Source organism: Electrophorus electricus, chromosome 3 (assembly GCF_013358815.1).
Source record: "Electrophorus electricus isolate fEleEle1 chromosome 3, fEleEle1.pri, whole genome shotgun sequence".
Lineage (NCBI taxonomy): Eukaryota > Metazoa > Chordata > Actinopteri > Gymnotiformes > Gymnotidae > Electrophorus > Electrophorus electricus.
In genome coordinates, this window is record NC_049537.1 from 17,940,107 (window position 1) to 17,958,881 (window position 18,775).

The 18,775-nt window shown below is 38.9% G+C and overlaps 2 protein-coding genes across 2 annotated transcripts; one reads left to right on the forward strand and one right to left on the reverse strand.

Moving 5' to 3' along the window:
- Positions 1-10,024, reverse strand: nid2b (nidogen 2b (osteonidogen)). Its single transcript, XM_035524119.1, is given in 19 exon segments — positions 1-109; positions 189-267; positions 270-311; positions 717-874; positions 1,036-1,198; positions 1,305-1,434; positions 1,680-1,849; positions 2,057-2,281; positions 4,631-4,744; positions 4,981-5,130; positions 5,988-6,116; positions 6,234-6,406; positions 6,438-6,638; positions 6,824-7,057; positions 7,146-7,221; positions 7,292-7,397; positions 7,656-7,949; positions 8,363-8,489; positions 9,993-10,024. Coding segments are annotated over 19 exon segments (2,712 nt in total).
- A 55-nt stretch (positions 10,025-10,079) lies between these two features.
- ptger2b (prostaglandin E receptor 2b (subtype EP2)) lies at positions 10,080-13,024 on the forward strand. The gene is made up of 2 exons (XM_035524575.1): positions 10,080-10,983; positions 11,157-13,024. Exons 1-2 carry the CDS (start codon positions 10,144-10,146, stop codon positions 11,436-11,438), a joined length of 1,122 nt encoding a protein of 373 aa, XP_035380468.1. The 5' UTR covers positions 10,080-10,143; the 3' UTR covers positions 11,439-13,024.
- Positions 13,025-18,775: the final 5,751 nt, after the last annotated feature.

Consider the following 18,775-nt stretch of genomic DNA (forward strand, 5'->3'; position numbering starts at 1 on the left):
CTACAAACACTGCGGCAGGATGAATCCAATTCCATATAAATGGGATTTCTGGACTGGAATATAATCAGTCTGTTTGTTAGTGGCTTTGTTTATTACCAATATTCCATCCCTGTAGGAAAAGTCCAGTCAGTGGCAGGTTAAAGACTGGTAAAGAGTTACTTTCAGTGATACTGCAATGGGATACTCACCTCTCCCAGTCAGTGTAGTACATGAGGCCATTATAAATGGCCAGACTGAATGGATAATCAAGCCTGTTGTTAATCACTGTCTCTTTGTCCCATCTATAGCTAGGCATTCCAGTTTTTTTGTTCCTGTGTTTGAGGCAAGACAAGGCAAAGCAAGTTAATTTATACTGCACATTTTATGCAAAGGTTATTCTTTCCTAAGTCAGCCCCAGAGCCATTTCAAGTTTACAAAGGTGCCATTTTACTAAGGGCCATTTTATAAAATTTAGAAAGTATACAAAGCTGCTTATCAAATAAAAGGAAGCTATTCACCTCACTGCAATATGCATGAATATATCTGGATTCAGCCTCCTTTCACAACCATGTTTGAGACTTAAGTTTAGGTTTTAAATGGACTGGGGAAAGTTGGGGAAATCAAAGTATGTGAAAGTATAACAACTTGTGTGAAACTATGGCATTTGTATGTTATTCATATGTTATTATGGCATTTGTCTGGTATTTGTATGGTATTACTGTGCATTAGATTCTCACCTGCATCTGCCCAGCACAGGTGGTTTGTTAGAGGGTCAATGGTCAGGGCATTGGGCAGCCCAAGCCCCTCATTCACCAGGACTCTCCTGTGGTGTCCCTCTAGTGTGCAGCTCTCAATTCTGGGGGAATCATGGTCCCAGTCAGTCCAGAACAGGGTTCTGAATAACACAAACAGCACAAACTGTAACTCTGAAATAAAAGAATCTCTAGTGCTTATTCCTGTAAAGAGCTGTATTGTTCACTGGGTGACATTTGTTTTACTTACTAAAATGCACTACTACAACCTGTATCTTTGCAGGCTTGGTTTTATGTCACTAACCTACTGGTAGCATCCACTATAATGGCCCTGGGGTTGGCAATATTAGAATCAAAAAGTATTCTCCTATTTCGGCCCTCCAGATCAGCCATCTCGATCCCACTGTCCACCCAAAACATTCGCTTGTTGACTACATCCACTGCCAGACCCTCTGGCTGGACCATATCTAAAAGATGAATGGGATGAATGGGTAAATAGATTTGTGGTATGGCTGGATGGGCAGAAATTGAGGAAGGTGAAGGTATGTTTTTGGTACACGGCAGTTGTATTACCTGTGTGGATAATGGTGTCTGGCTCTGCTCCAAACACTAAGCTGACTCTGCTAATAGCACGTCTTGCCACATCACTCCAGTACAGAGTATTTTCATGGTAGTCATAGCTAATCCCAATAACAGCAGAGTCCTAAGGAAGATCACTGCCCAGGTTAGTGTCTATTGGTACATTAGCAAGGAAGTTTCTTAAAAGTGCATTTTTTGGACGGTATTTAGATCTGACCATTGTAGGCATTTTGTACAATGCAATAAACCAAGCTTCATATAACTTCTGAAAATCTGACCTCAGGAATCTAAATAAATATTAAACTTATTTGGTTCTGGGTTGTTTGGCTGCTGGGGCCTTTTAGTCATCCACTGAGATCCTCAGCCCACCTGTAGAGACAGCAACACAGATGACTTTTCCTGGACTGGGTGAGTGTCATCCAGAGGAATAACTCCAATTTGTGAACCTTGGGCCTACAGAAGTGCTGGTCCTGAAGGGGAGGACTTTATTACTGGATACACCAATGACTCTGCCAGTGGTAGGACTTTAGTAGATATGCCTGCAAATCCCCCAAAAAAGGTGCCATTTTAAACACTATAGCTTTTTTAGAGTTGAAATTAACAGACACCTACAGTTGAAAGTCACTTGGTGTGCATACAGTTTAACATCAGATACAATGAGTTTGTGTTTAGTTAGATTAAGAAAAAGATAAAAGTATAATTGTATAATTAAAACATGAGCATTTCCAGATGATCACTGAATTTACAAGCTGGTTTAACAGCATCATGTGAGCGTGTTCCCATCAGCTCCCTTCCCTGCAGGTCCACACACCAGGAATAACTGCTATTGCCATAGCACTGAATGGACAGGAAGTGGCCATGAGTGTCACACTGAGGCATATAGTCCTGAGGGGATGGCCTGCCACCATAATGACTTAACAGCACTGTCCTCCAGCGCTCACACAGGTTCTCAGCACATGGTACCAGAGGGGCTGTGAATAAAAACACCGCCATTAAGATTTTGAGATGTTTTAACATTTTATTTTAGTAACCAGAAACCACAGGAGGGATTTTGTATTGCCAAAATTAACAGAAATGTTTCACACTTTCTGTGAAGTTCCCAATACAGATGCTGGATTGGGTTCATCATCCCCATACACTTAATGCCAAATTATTTTACATGGGAAGCTGCACACATTTCCACTGTCCGTGTTACAGATCTTAAATTCTGCTGAATGTTCCTGAAATGTTTAATTGCAATGATACCCTCAGGATCATAATTATCTCAAATATAGCAGTGGTTCTATGCTTTCTCTACATATGGCCATAAATATGTCCCAGATGTCTCAGCACCCTCAGGAGTAAGAAGGATCATGTTGTAACAGTTTCCTGTGTAATGCAGGAAAAGGAAAAGTTAATGCTTTGATTTGTGTGAAACCAACACTGTTAAAACATTACAGAACACGCACCCCCCCCCCCCCCCCCCAACACACACACCCACACACATATATATATATATATATATATATAACACAATAATTAGGAGGAAATAAAGCACAAATGAAAACAATGAAGGGCAGGAATAATAAAATGACAAGAACGCTAGGACACAGGTAGGCTTGGATCCAAATGTAGAAGACTTTGATGGGATCACAATACAGATAAGAACTGTACGAGGAGTTTGTAGGATCAGAGTTAGTAACCAGATGAGCATGATGTAGAGAGTAGTCAATCAAATCCAGGGTCAGAACTGGTAGGCAGATTCCAGAGTGAACTGAAGGGCTAGAAGCGAGACATAGTCTGGGGAGGAAACAGAGGTTGGTTGCAAGAAAAATCAGCAATAGAAGAGAATGTTTGGTATGCATACTAAGATGGCAATACTTCGCAAAAAGGTCTGAGAGAATGGGAGTCTATAAAAGGCAAAAGATGGAGATAAACAGGTGTCGCCCATTAGTACTCAGGAGGAAGTGATCTAGGTCTGGGTGTGGTAAAACTAGTGGGCTGAGTTGAATTCATAACATAAAACACCAGTGAGGTTAAGCATAGACTAGAAACAGAAATAAACAAAGCCACATGGTACTAGTACCGTAGAACACCAGGAGTTCCCAGAGCACAACGTGTCAGACAGGACAGGATGGAGACCATGTGGCATTGCACTAGAGGAGCAGGGACAGGAGCAGGAACAGTTACTGAAGCCAGGCCTGTGACATCAGCAGAGCTAGGGACTAGGGACAGGATATAGGTCCAAATCCAGGTATGGACTGCAGATCAGTTCAGATTGAGAGCCAGGGCAGGGGCCAGCATCCAGAAAGGAACAGAAAGCAGAGCTGGAACAGGAGCCAGAACAGGAACAAGAATAAGAGCAGGAATAGGAGTCAGTGCTGAACCAGGAGCTGGAACAGGAAAAAGAGCTCAAACAGTTGCTTGTACTAAAGAAATAACTAGGACTGAACTGGAGACAGGAAAAGGAATGGCACATAAAACAGGAGCAGTATCTTCTGCCACAGGACTTGGGATTGGCCCTGCATCTTTGGCACAGGATGTGAGGACAACACAAGATGCAAGATTGGTGCCCTTCATGGCACAGGAAGTGGGCTCAGTGCCCTCCATAGCTGGCCAAAGGGAAGCTTGTATATGCTAGACCAAAAACATGGAGATTTCCACTCAAGAGCCAGCCTTCAAAGGCTGTAGGAGCCTAACAAGTGTAATATCCATTGTCCAGAGTGAGACACAAAACATTCATAAATACATCCAAGCAATGACCCCCAAAGAAGAGCTATGAGAAAATGCCTCACACAGAAAGTGCAAAGGAGCCTGAGACAATTCAACACATAATAGGACTGAGAGAAACAATGGTGGCAGGCATCATATATAGAAATTTATGCAAGGCATACGAGCTGGATACCCCAAGTCCAAATTAAGTTCAAATGGGAGGAGCCAAAGAGGGTGTTGGGGAACAACAAGGCTAAGAGGGATCTCCTGATCCAGACATATCCAGACAAGGAAATAGTGGTGAACTAACCAGACATCATAAGAATAGGTAAAAGATAATAAATGTGGTAGTCACAAAAGATGGAAACACACAAAAGAAGGAATATAAAAAGTTGAAGAAACACAAGGGGACTGTGTGAATATGGAAGGTTGATACAAAGTTGTCTCAGCTTTTGGAATAAAGCTCACACTGATAGACAGGTAGTGTTTTTGAATACCTGGAAGATCACAGTTTGTGGGTTCCATGCCAGGCAGCGTCCTAGTCCCCACTCTCTCCTGCCCCCTGCTGTTCACACACCAGCAGTGACCAGTAGAGCTCAGACATTGCAAGGGCTTGTAATGACCCTGACCGTCACACTGGGGGATGTACGCTTCCAATAGGGTCTCTTCTCCCCAGTAGTGTAGTGCCTCCTGCAGCTTCTGTCTGTGCTGAACACAAGTAGCCACAGCAGGTTCTGCCCTCTCTGGATAGAAAACAGTGTGGCAACTTTTCAAATGTACTGTCAGGCAATATGAAATGCTGATGTAACAGAAAGTAAACTAAATTAGTGGGTAATACTAGAGCGCACTTTTCTGAAGAACTATACATACAACACATACAACCATGATATAATTTAATAATAATGATATATACTCAAGGAAGTTTCAGTTGAGAACAAGGCCTTTGTCAACAACCAAGCAGATTAGAAGGAAAAGCTGCCCATTTGCTGATAAATGGTGAATTTATTTTGTGGTTGGCATAGGAAGCCGTCCCCATCATAGCCTGGCCAGCACTGACAGTGGAAGGAGCCCAGAGTGTTGGAACAGGAGGCCAATGGGTGGCACAGTTGTAGGAGACACTCATCAATATCTGCAAACAGAAAAGCACATTTTATTCCATTCATTTACATGTCTTTTTCATGAAATACATTTTCCATTTATTTTATTTCTGTATGTTGGTTCAAGTAATGCTGGAATTTGTTGCAGTAGTCCTCATTGTCACATCCGATCCTCCGGTCTCTCCTGTCACTACCTCCAGAAAACTTCCATAAATTTCCCACCAGGCACATTAGATCTAGCTCCCCTGATTGCTGATTGCACCTTCCTTTCATTATACCTATTCTGTCAGTGTATTTAATCCCCGTATTCCACCCAGTTTTCGTGAAGTCTTGCAGAGCATTCGTATACATGTCCTAAACTGTGCGTAGTTGTTGTCCCCCCGTGGGTCTCTCTGTGTGCCTAGTCCATACCTGGTATTGTCTGTCTCTGGTTTGTTAGCCTGTCGCTAATGCTGAACCTTCCTTTGATGCCGCTTCTGTTCACACACCTTATACTCACATGTTCACATGTATGAGAATTTTTGTTATATAGAAAATTATAGAACATTATAGATTGTAATTAAAATTTAAATTTGATAAAAATTAACTAGTTGGTAATAGTAATAAATATTTTATTTATGGGTTTTGTGGTGGTGTATGTAGGATAAATATACCATTGTCCTGACAGCCTCAGGAAATGCACTGTCATACAAGGCTGTGCTCTTTTGATTTTGTTTTGACATTAGGCATCTGTAGGAAAGGGTGTGAATACAGAATTCTACCAGAGTATTTCACAGATATCTGAATGCCACCCTGAGAGCTTCACACACACACACACACACACACGCACATGCATTCATTATGATAACTCCAACCAAAAACTACATTAGGTAACATGCCCAGAGGACACCCACGCACATCTGCCAGTCAAAGTCAAACTCGTAGCCTGTTTCACAACGACAATGGTGGCTTCCTGGCATGTTCACACACTCTGTATGGGCACCACAAAAGTTAATGCCTTCTGTACACTCATCCACATCTGTGCACAACCAAATACCTGAATTTTTCCATTACTTGAATTAAAAGAATGATTTATTTCAAAATCCCAATGTTTCAAACTGATGGCAGCACTGTGTAAAATGTGAGTAGTCTGTACCGTAGCAGTTCTTCCCATCCCCTCTGAAGCCCATAGCACACTGGCAGTGGTATTGGAGCCCCTCTGCTGGCAAGCACAGCGCCATGGGGTCACAGTAGTGTTTCCTGGACCTGCATGGGTTCACCTCTACCAGCCCTGGAAGCTCACCTGACAAACAGCTTCATTTAAAATTGCTTCAGAACCTTAGTCATGCTATGAAATCACCAGTGTGATTCTCAAAATGATTCTTTGTTTGTGTACATAACCATTGCATGCTCCACATTCAGCTGCTGAAAGTCTGGTACAGTCCATGGCCCATGCATACATCTCTGAAAACCTATGTTCTGATGCAGCAAGTAGGAGAACATCTCAGATCCAGCATTCTCTGAAACCAGCATGTACTCATGTAGTGCAGATGATGTTATCCTTGAGACATAAAGATACTACATTACAAACATTACACACAGTGTAATGTGGCAGCAAGAGCTGTGGCATAGTCAGTACAGTAGCCATCCTGGGAGCATAGTGGTAGAAGTGAACCACACAGACTGGATGCCCTGCTGGCACTCATGGTAGGTGGCGTGACGCTTGAAGTTAATACAGAGGGATACCCTTGGGCATCTTGATGGACCACAGAAGAAGGCATTGCTATAATACTGGTGTGATCTTCATGGATGTAAAAGTCCTCATCAGTTGTTGTAGAGCAAGCGTTCACAGTGCCATCACCCAGCAAGGCATGTGCAAGAGAGTGGCTGGGCCCTACAGCACGTACCACCCTCGGGAACGGGACACGGCTGCTTCCAATGTGGAAGATCCACAATCCCCGAACACCTATGCTGCCTTCCCTGGGAGATACAAAGCCATGAACACTGAAAAAGATGATGCTACTTAGAGATAAGAAAAATTTCTAATTAGAGCAAGCAAGGCACTCACTGATAAGAGTGTCCTGGGGGTTTCCTTTGAAATGGAGACGGCGTGGAACATCTCCTCTGTGTTGGATCCGTCTCCCCTGTTAAAACCAGCCAGAATACTGAGCTCTGTTGAGCCAGTACTGCTATTGTGTGTGTTATTGTGTGTACTAGTATTCTGTAGAGTCCCAGAGAACTCCAGCCCATCCACCGGATACAGGAAAATGGCAAAGCTGTCTGTCAAATTTCCTGCCAAGACTACTTGAAAGCTGCTTACCTATAAGCAGTAGAGGACATTTAGGAAGTATGTAAAAAATTAAAGATAAATATTTGGCAACATATAGGAAATTCATAGCCTTAAAAGGTAGAATGTCAAAACCATGCCAGTTAACTGTAAGTAGTTTAAAGTGAGCTATAAACAAAAATTAAGTAATGAACATGCCTGGAAAAGTCAAAGATGAACGAGCATGTATCACTAATCCAGCAAAATCACAGGAAATAAAAACCTAAAATATGAAATCCTAGATGCTCTCACCCAGTGTCCTGTCAGAGAATCTTTGTTAAAACATGCAACATGATCCCATGTAGTTATAAACATGTGGGTGGGCTTAAAGTGGGACTCAGGGAAACCTTGGTGAATCATCTCATCCACATGATTGAGCATGCTTACAGAATCATCTGTGCGGTAGTAGATGGCCCCCTTTCCCACTCTCGTGTCAATATCAGCCAGAAAAGGTACAATGGCTGGAAAGCTCAGGGGAAAGCTACTGCCCAAATATTGAGATTCACTGGGTGGAAGCTGAGGAGACAGAATGCCATTGGTGGCCACCTGGGAAATGGATGAGATGGTTCAACATCTCACTAAAATAAGCACAAAATATCACATATTTTAGTCCCTTCAAGCTCAGATATATTGTTCTTTTGATCGGTGATATTCCCTTGACACATAATGCACATTGCTAAGTCAAGTAAAGTTTCAGTCTTCTAGCATGTACAAAATGTAAACTGACCAGTGTGCTTGAGCTATTAACACTACTATGACTAATGATAAATTTAAGGTACAGTAGAAAGAATTTATTTATTTACTTACATTAGAACCCATATGTGGGACCACACATAGTAGAATGAAGTCAAAGCAAATTTCATAGTTTATTAATTTAACAAACATGGTTTTGCAGTGACATTTTCAGGCTTTTCAAATTTGTAAAGACAAGCTTTGTAATGAAATGCATTGTTACTTACGAAAACAACACTGAACTGAGTGTTGTAGAAATGCAAAGGCTTTTTGAGCTTCAGACCGCTGGAACGCTCATCATTACCCTGCTGCAAGACTAAATCACCTTCAGATGTTCCAAAGGGTAAAAAGTCACTTTGATTGGCAGTTATCACACAGAAATAAATATTATGGAATATGAAAACTTTGTATGCCTTCAATGTGTAGTTCTGGTGTAGCTGTTGTACATCAGTGAAACACTATCACCCTGAAGTTCAGGAGCTGAAACAAAGTGCTAATTTAGGCTGAGAGCATGGCTTGACCACAAGTCATAAAAATACCAAAATTTCTGAGGGCGTGTTTGGATCATGCCTAGCAGCTGCATAGCTGTCTGATCACTGACTAGTCAAGGACTGAAGATACTATCTGTTAACTTTAAATACATTTAATTGATTATTCAAAAACAGACAAATGAAAGACCTACATTTACCTGCTGCTTTTTATCCAAAGCAGCTCACAGTTATGACTGAATACAACTTAAACAATTGAGGGTTAAGGGCCTTGCTCAGGGGCCCAACTGTGACAACTTAGCAGTGGGGTGGGGGGTTGATCCAGCAACCTTCCAATTGCATAGTAAGTACCTTAACCGCCGAGCTACCACTGTCCTAACCTATTTGTGCTCTTCAAATGTATTGCATATCTGCATTATTATAAATAAGCAGCATGTTTGTAAATAAAAATAAATAAGATAACATATTATACAACACTGTTTATAACAGGCTCATCCTTAGCTGAGAACGGTGTGGGCGTGATCCTAATTTTCCAGTGAGAATGCTTGATTGACAGCTTGCTGAGACGAGCCTCATCTCAAAATGAAAACATGGGCATAGGTACCAGCTATCTTCGTGGATTGTGTAAATAACAAGGTATCGTAGCATATATCATTTGTGTTTTTGTCACTTTATTCTGATTTAACACCAGTTTTTGATACATTTAGATGGTCAGGGATTAAAGTTTCAAACATTGGATCTTCTGGTTTAAAATTATGATTTAAATGTATAATCTTGGGAATAATGTTCAGTAACAATAATCATATTGGGTAAGAACTTTATTTTTTAAAGTTAGGCAAGATTACTGCTCGAATTTCAAATAGACGTCGTACGTATCCTACTGTGTCATATTTTGCAAGAGTCAGACTCCGCCCGCCTCGATCCCAAGATGAATTAACTGATGTAAATAATAAAATGGTCTACCTCCGGTAGTGTTCCATTTCAAAATAACATATAATACATTTTTTAGAATTGTTACGTGTGTACTTATATGCGTATATGTATGTCAACTTGAGTTAAATTCCCATAAGAAAAGAACAAGTCCTCCGTAAGACTGCACCCATGGCAGTCCCTTGACACTCAAAAAAAAGCCCTAATAAGAAAAGTACGAAAAGGAACTCGGGTAAAAGTTATATTTCGCTTCATTTGTCTTATAAGCGATAATATTACATTTGCAGAGAAGATGATTGCACTGTATTTCCCCGGTATATTAAAATACCGAAAATGTAAAACTTAGGCTACTGCGAGTGAAAAAAAAAAAAAGTAAGTCCCTAGAGTGAGTCAGTGTTCGTGTGTTGATAAACGTTTTGCTGAAACTCCACCTCTTCACCGTGTAGCCTGCTCTCCGCGCCACTTGGCCATTATTGTGCTGTGCGTAAAGTTTACCGTCCTGTCTGTACGTATGGATCCTAAATTACTTAAATGATGATATATGTCGTGCTGTTAGGTAAACTAACACAAAAAGAGAGCGTTTCTGAAAAATGGAAGATTCCCTGAAAGATCATCAATTTGGGCAAAAAATGCCAAATCTGTCAATGGAAAAATGCCGTAATGTCAGTACAGTTCTGAGCGGAACACCCACCACTTCTGCAATCATGTTCTCTGCTGGTGTCCTCGGTAACGTAGTCGCGCTCGTTCTCCTGAAAATAAGACGTAAAAATCAAAGCGCTTCCCTTTTTCAGGTACTAGTGACTGCGCTGATCATTACGGATCTTGTTGGTACTTTTTCCGTCAGCCCTCTTGTGATTACTGCCTACTCAAGGAATCAGTCAATGATTGGGTTGAGCGGTAATGATAGTAACAACACTATTTGCTCACATTTTGGTTTCGCCATGACATTTTTTAGCCTTGTAACTTTGGCATTACTGTTATCCATGGCTTTGGAGCGTTGGTTTTCTATTGGACTGCCTTACTTTTATGAGAGACACATAAACACGCGCTGTGGATACGTCGCAATCATACTAATTTACCTGGTCTGTACTTTATTCTGTGTCACGCCTTTCTTCGGATTTGGGAGGTACGTTCAGTATTGCCCCGGAACATGGTGCTTTATCGACATGAACTCAGACGAACTCGGACATAAAGTGTACAAAAACATATATGCCTCTTGTTTGCTCGCGATGATAGTATGTACGGTGCTTTGCAACGCATCGGTCATCTATCATCTTCTGCTCATGTACCGGAGACGCAAGGCGAATAGGAGCTCTTTCAGACGTCCAAAGGGGTCAAAGCGCTCGCTGTCCCTCACAAAAGAAGTAGAACATTTGGTGCTTCTCGGGTTTATGACGATTGCGTTTCTCATTTGTTCACTTCCGCTTGTGGTAAGACATTTTCTATGACTTTTCTCTACTGCATTGCTTATCACTGGTTTTGTTGTGAATGAAAAGGAATTGAGTTTTACTTAAGAGCGCATTGTTTGACTGTATTGAATCATTAGCTGGAATCAGTCCACAGCTAAATGTTGAGTGCTGATATAGTGCTGCTCTCTCCACAGATTCACGTTTATATCAGCTCCTCTAGGGACACAAAATATCCTGCAATGGACCTCACAGCTTTGCTGTTATTATCCATGAACCCTATCATAGACCCCTGGGTCTTCATCATACTAAGCCCCCCTGTGCCACGTCTGCTCTGGGGAGTGATATGCCATGCTCCACGGTCACAGCATAGCCATGACAAGCTAGGCATGACAAGACCCCAGCCCACCAACAACAAGGACCACTGCATCCTTTCTGAGTCCTTTCAGACAAGTCCGCCCATAGAGTTACAGACATAAAACATCTCAATGATAGCTTCTGCATGAGGGATGGGAGTTGCTTAAAGCCTTCTTCCATGGATTTGAGAGACCATCATCTGTTTAAACCATATTTATTTATTTTGTCTTTATTTATTACACACAACATAAGTGTACTATTGGTTCATCATAATCAGATCAACAAATAAAAATGTAATCCAAAATTTCTAAGATTATACTGAATAGTCTTTGATTCGTTGACACACTTATACTGTGAAACGAGGATTTGTAGATCATTTTAAAATAGCTCTGAACTTCAGAGGCTCTATATATTTATAATATCATCTGTTTTTGTTTTCGACTCCTAAGTCCTTATCAACCAGTACAGTGCTGTCCAGATGATTGTCATTACAACACTGAACTCATCAACCTCAGAAAGACTGAACTCAGTCAATATGAGCATTTACAGTAAGAAATAACTTGTTTGGAAATGCCATGTCTTAATAGTTATATTTTTAAATACTTGTCAGTATATGATTAGCTGAGTTTTAAAGCACTGTAAAATATGCATTTATAAACTTATTCATGTTTACCAATCCTTTATTAAATTAATTATATATTTCTGTTTATAATATTGAGCAGTCACCCATACACTGATTTTACTCATGCACTGCTAAACCAGCCAGCTCCACAAAATCTCCATGCCTTGTTAATCAACCTTTCAGCAGATTCTTAAAGAAAGTCTATCCGATTTTGAGATTGTTCATTTCATTGTACTCTGTACTTGTGCATATGTATAATGACAGTAATGAATTGTATAATGACAGTGATGAAATGAATTAAATTAGTTTCACATTTATGTACATCATTCCTTTTAAGACTACAAGATTAGATAAGACTAGATGTAAAATGGAAACTACTTGCACCACACTAATACAGCACTACTCTCATCTATGTTTTACTGTTATCAAGATTTTAATCATTTTATTTACCAACAGTGAAATCAGAAATTTGTCTATATCTATCACTTTTTTCTGTGCCTGGTGTAAAGTCTTGTCCTGATAACAACAATCTCTTATGTCTAGAAAGCCATTTCAGCCTGTTTTATACATCCCTACATTTATTTTAAAGTGAACTGTCTTTTGGCTTTACTGTGTTGTGATAAATGTACTGGAGAAACAAGACCATTATTTTGTGCATTCATCCTAACACAGGAGATGAACATCAGATAAATGAATCAACTTTTGACCATTATAGCACTGTCTATTAAGTATGCACTTATCTTTCACTGCAATCAATATACGATTTGATAATATAGATTATGTATACATTTTTCTTTGACATTTGGGTTTTAGTGAATGGTACCTGTGTTTTTAAATAAATGATAAATGGCTTCAATTTCCAGTGCTGATGTAACAGGTTTATAACATCTGGCTTAAATGAGATCCTTTAGCCATTTAACTTGGCATCCAGAAAAATACTCAAACAGCTTACAAAGGCCTACTGATCTGGTATATTCTGCACTTGAGGGTCAATGTGTATATGAATACATTTCTTCATTGTACCACAGGCAAGCATTTTGGACTGTAAATTGTGTCGTTTTTTAATACTTTTTGTGGAAAAATGTTCGGCTAACTTTTTCCACATGAACATTTTCTACATCCCATAACCAACAAACACTAACATGCCTATAAAAAGTTGTTTAACTTTTGAATTCACCCATTGAGACATGTATTATATCCATTTGTTCAAACTGTTGTCATGTGTTTTGTCTTTATTTGTGCAGTCCTGTGTTCCAGTCATGCCTGACTGGCAGTGGCTAAGGGTCTGGAGAGGTATCATACCAAGGCAGCCTGGGGCAGGACGGCTCCATTCTTTCTGTTTATTTAATTTTCATTCCTTTAATTGGGCATTTAGGGAAAGACAGAAGCGCTGTATAAGGGATCAGAGCAGCTCATTTTTAATCTAACAAGCAGCTGTACCCTGTCAAGATGTCTGCAGCCAGAGAAATGCTGTCAGGCAGAGTCAGCCTGGAGTCAGAAAGCACTGACCAGTCAACTTACCATGACCCTCACAACTCACTAACGAGACCCAGTGCATTTGGGAGAGGGGACCTCTCACTTCACCATAGCAACACAGGACAAAAATTGCTCCAAGTCCCTAGAACTTTCAATAGTGGCAGTGGTTCATTTCACCAGAATCAGTGTAAAAAATACTTCTGCTAATGTAGGTCATTCTCAGTTTGAAAACACTGTGAGACTCATGAGCTGCTTGCGGACCCAGACAGACCTTCTGAACCTACTGCACTAACAAAATTCATCCCAGATTGGACTTTAGTTTTATCTTAGAACTCCATAAATGTAAAATGTAACAAAAAACACTCATAGATGTTATTGATTAATGTGGTTGATATTTACAAATCCTTGTAAATGACTTTTTGTTTACTGTAAAATTAGTGGAAAAGCTTTACAAACCAACATGAAAATGAAAAGTGATGTATGATGCTATAGTTATAAATTATATGTAAGGAATAGGATTATGATATTTACTATAAACTTTCCCAAAATGTACATGTACAAAGTTAATGTGACTCCACACTCAAGAGTGGCCTCACACTGTGCCCCTCTCAGCTATCTACATGTGTTTGTTGCTATAAAAAGTAATCTGATTGCACAAAAATACAAAGACAATAAACAGTTTTGAGTGGATGTATAAGAGAGTTGTATGCGTTTCCCAACAACTGCCTGGGAAAACTGGAATAATGCATTAGGCTGTGAAAGTCTGTGATTTGGATGTTTTGCCAAAATGTTTCTGTTTTTGGAATTTGAACTTCCTCAACTTTTTCAAATCCTGATAGCATCTCCTTAAAGGCCCCTTAATATTAATTTCCTATTTAAAGGGACAGATTAATTTCCTGGCCTTGCTAATTTCATACAAAACTGTATCAAATCGGTTTCACAATTACATACAAAATTAGCATTTAGATCTCAGGCACATATTTTTAAGTGCCTTTACCATGTCTTTGAAAAACCAATAGAAATATCAAATAAAGAAAATTCATGTTTTGACTTAATTCAATTCTGTCTGATATGTCTTAAAAATGTTTATTTTTATGGTTTGTGTTGTTTTGGCCTGTGAAGTATATAGACTAACAATCAAAACTCTGGAATATCGTGTCATGTTTTATTTAACACTCATTATGATAATTTGAATAACTTCTTTACTTAAAGTATTACTTTAATGTATTTTAGGAAAACAATATTTGATTAATATTATATATAATAAGATTGTCAGATACCAAGAACTACTTAATTCCCCCCCCCCCAGGATTACTTAGATATTAGATATATATTAGATATTAGTAATATTTCATACTGCTGTGACATATATGTGAAGTATACAGTCAAGACATATCATGCTATAAGCACCTTGTGTCTCGACTGCACAGTGATAACCAGTGCTGGTTAAGAAATATGAATCTACCCTCATTCTAACTTCCTCTGATCCTTAAGGACAAGTGCCTGACATCATAGTATGACTTGTTCCAGCATGTCCTATTTGTGTCTGTGGATCTCTAAAACGTCTTAAGAAACTGTTCTGTTGCTTCCAGAATGTCCTGTCTGCTCCTGGGTTCCCACAGAAATGAAGTGCTGGTGTTTCTAAAAAGGACCAGCTGTGTTTATTCATGAGGCTACTGAATCATCTGTCTTACCCCAACCTCCCCTGTCTGGTTTTGTATTTATATTTATTTATTAGATTATTTATTATTATATTTATTAAGACTCTCTATACATCTTCTGCATTATGTAAAAAAGAAAACAAAGCATCTGTTATAGTCAAACAGGAAAATAATAGCTTTGGTTGGGTTGACGTTTTAGATTTACTTGCTAAATGTACAGAGATACACTAGATGAGGCCAATTTGAGAGAACATAATGTGATTTGTACCTATGGGGTGAATCTCAATGTGGGGTCCATGCCCTCTTCAGGATTGAAAACAGGAGCAGAGACAGTGAAGGTGGAATTTTCTGAGTCTGAGCAAGAGGTGGTATTTAATATAACACTCTTACATGTATACTTATATAGTAAGTTATTAATTAGATAGTAAGATTTCAGGCTTTTCTGTATGACAAATATTACATTATATAGCTTACTTGTTCATTCATTTACTGATTACTGCTGGACAGTAATGAAAATGTTTTTCTAAATCATATGAATGATGATGATTATATGGCTGATTTAAACATTCAGGCAGTTGAAGGCTTTGTGACTATAAAATCAGTCACTTGTCTGACAGCCTGTACCATGTGACTGCTCCTCTTCTTACATCATTTTCAGTATGTCAGTAACATCTAAGCTCCTCTTGTCAATGCCAGAGTCCTTCAGAGGCTCAGACCTGGAGTGTGTCAGGGGATAGTATAAGCACATTAGAAATGTGCTGTGAGAGCACTCCCACAAAGTACTGTCCAATGCACTTTCCATTGAGTCGCACCTCTCGGCTAATGCACTGCGGCCTTGAATTTTTAAACAGCTCTGCATACCATAAGAGACAAGTGCTTAACTGGCAGTAGAAACAAGGAACAATAACAGTGTATTTACAATTATCCTGTAAACACCTGGTTAACTCTGCTAGTAGTGGAGAGGAACACAAACTCTACCAAGATTCATTAGGCAACTTTAAATGTTCTGTTTCATAACTGAATAATGTCAGGTTCTGCGAGCTGAATTTGAAAGTATATCTTAATTGACCAATAAACCTGATTCTGAACATTGCTTGATTAGATTCATTTAATAAACTTGTTCCTTCAAAATGTGGTAGGATAAAAGGTAAAGAGGAAATAAAATGGATATTTTATTGCATTTTTACTTTTTGTCCTGCCACATTTAAAGAACTATTTTCTTTTAATCCAAGGTATTTTCTCATGAAATCATAAATTAATATTTTTTTTAATCCTAAATTAATATATATTAAATTTGGTGATTTTATCCATTTAGGGATGATATAGTCATATATGTAATAAAGCAGTCTTTTACTATAAGTACAATGTGGAAACATTGTACTTATAGTAAAATACTGCTTTATTCTGGTGGAACATTTGCCTTCTGACTCATTGGTGGGGTTTATCTGTTTTGTTTTCTAGGATAGAATACCTTGTTCACACGATTTAAATTAGGGAAATTGAAACCAATACTGAGCCTCAGAGTGCACATGGAGGGTAGGGGGATCAATGGGTGAAAAAGATTTTGTGAGCCTGGCAAAACCTTTGGTGAGATCTCACAAACTTGTCAGTTGTACCAGAGGGGTGCTGTATAATGTGTATGCCACAGCTGCACTGTTTAACAGAATACGAGAAGGAATGTGTTATCATAAAAAAAAAAACATCACAGCTGAAACAAAATGGAAAAAAAGAAGCACAGAACGTAGTGTTAAATATGTTTTAATATTGGCACCAAATAGTAGTTCCACAACAACAACAATTATTTGCTTAACACAATACAAAAGGCATATGATTGATATAGTTGTGCAAATGTTTGCAAGATGTTGCAAAAGTATATCTTTTTACATCAATTTTGCCCCTCTATGTACCTTCCAGGTCTCCGTAGTAATGTAGCACAAACCTTGAAAAACGTTTATGCAGAACTTTAAGCCACAGACAACAAGAAAGGTTCAAATGGAACATGTGGTAAAGATCACAACACAGTGACAGTGTGCTGAATGTTGACTACCAGTGTTTACATATTATGGCTCTGTGGTGTGCTTATAGCTGTACCAGCCTTACTTGGTTTTAGATACATTGTGGCAAGATTGTGATACGCATACTTTAATAATGGAGAATTAAATATTTGTCCACTTGAAAAGCACTCTTACTATCACAATATTTTTAAGCTACTTAATAAATTGTTTATCGAAGCTAAACAGTTGGATACTCACTGTTACTTGAATAATTTTCCGTGAATAAAAATAATGATCCTTAAATAAAAAGTATGTTGACTGAAGTAATGGTTCATAAACAGAACACCATTTAAAACCCTCTCATTTTCTGACAGAATATTTGAATGCTGGTTAATAGCCTTTGCTTTTGTGAGTAAGTTTATTACATAATCTAGTGGCTCTATTGAACAATTTGTATTTGAATCATTTGAACTATTTGTACATAAATATAAATAATTACTTAACAGTGATAATAATTACAATAAAGAGTAATTAATCTCTCATTATTAAAAGTCAAACATCTGGCGAAAGTGTGTCTGACCCCAGTCTTATTAATTAAAATACTATTGTGCTCTCTCTTTGCAGTGTTTATGGAATAATATTGTGAGATTTGGTTTTACTGCTTTGACAGGGTGTGATTGGTGGGAACTCCAGTTAGCGTGCAGGCACAAGAGAGGAGAGAGATAGCTTGGCCAAGAACCTAAACTTATCTGATGGTTCTGTCAATAAACCTGTTTAAAAATTACTTGACCCCTTTGTTGTTTCCTGCTTTATTCAATCCCAACCTGAAGAAGCTCTAAACAAGGTTTTCCCCTCTTACAATAATCTCAGAACCTCCCTATGTCTTAAAAATGTTTTAGCTCCTGCTTTAACACTGGCCATCTCCTCAGAAACCTGTTGCTCTTACATCTGCCAGCAATACCAAATTCACGGGCTCAATACCCAGGGAGTACACATGATGTTTTCTGATAAAAGTCTAACTAGATAAAAACATCTGTGAAATGCTGAAAAGGTACATTTACATTTATGGCATTTAGCAGATGCTCTTATCCAGAGTAACTTACAAAAGTGCTTTGTCATTTGCTCATAGAATACATCCTAGCCAGTAGAGTAGGTTAGAGTCCAATGTAAACTGTAATGTAAAATGTAAACTGAATGTAATCAGACTGCCCCAGAGTAGTCATTAGTGAACATTTTCATACATATAAATCTAGTTGATGTAACGTATACTTCAGGCTTATTCACTCTTTGTATAAGATAAATTAGCATGAACTATAGCAAGAATGTACACTAGCGGTAAGAATGATTGAGCCCTGCCTGTATGGCCACTAGTAACCTGTGTGTATGCTGTGAGTCTTAGGGGAATAGCTTCTGAGGGCCTGTGTAAATGATGTTCAGCTGTTTCCTCTCCCTGTCAACACTGAGTCCCTGTTCATGACCTCCAATAGGAGGATAATTAATGAGAGAAAGGAAATTCAGGCAGTATCAGTCACTAGGAGAGGAGGACCCACCTAAGCAACTCACATTACCTAAAGAGGAATTTATTATTTAACTGAAAGTAGAAATGTTGGGAGTACTGTCAGATCATTCACAGCCCATAGATAGCCCATTCACAGTCCTCACATGCACCATTTTGGACAGTGCTACAAAATGCATCATGATGAAAA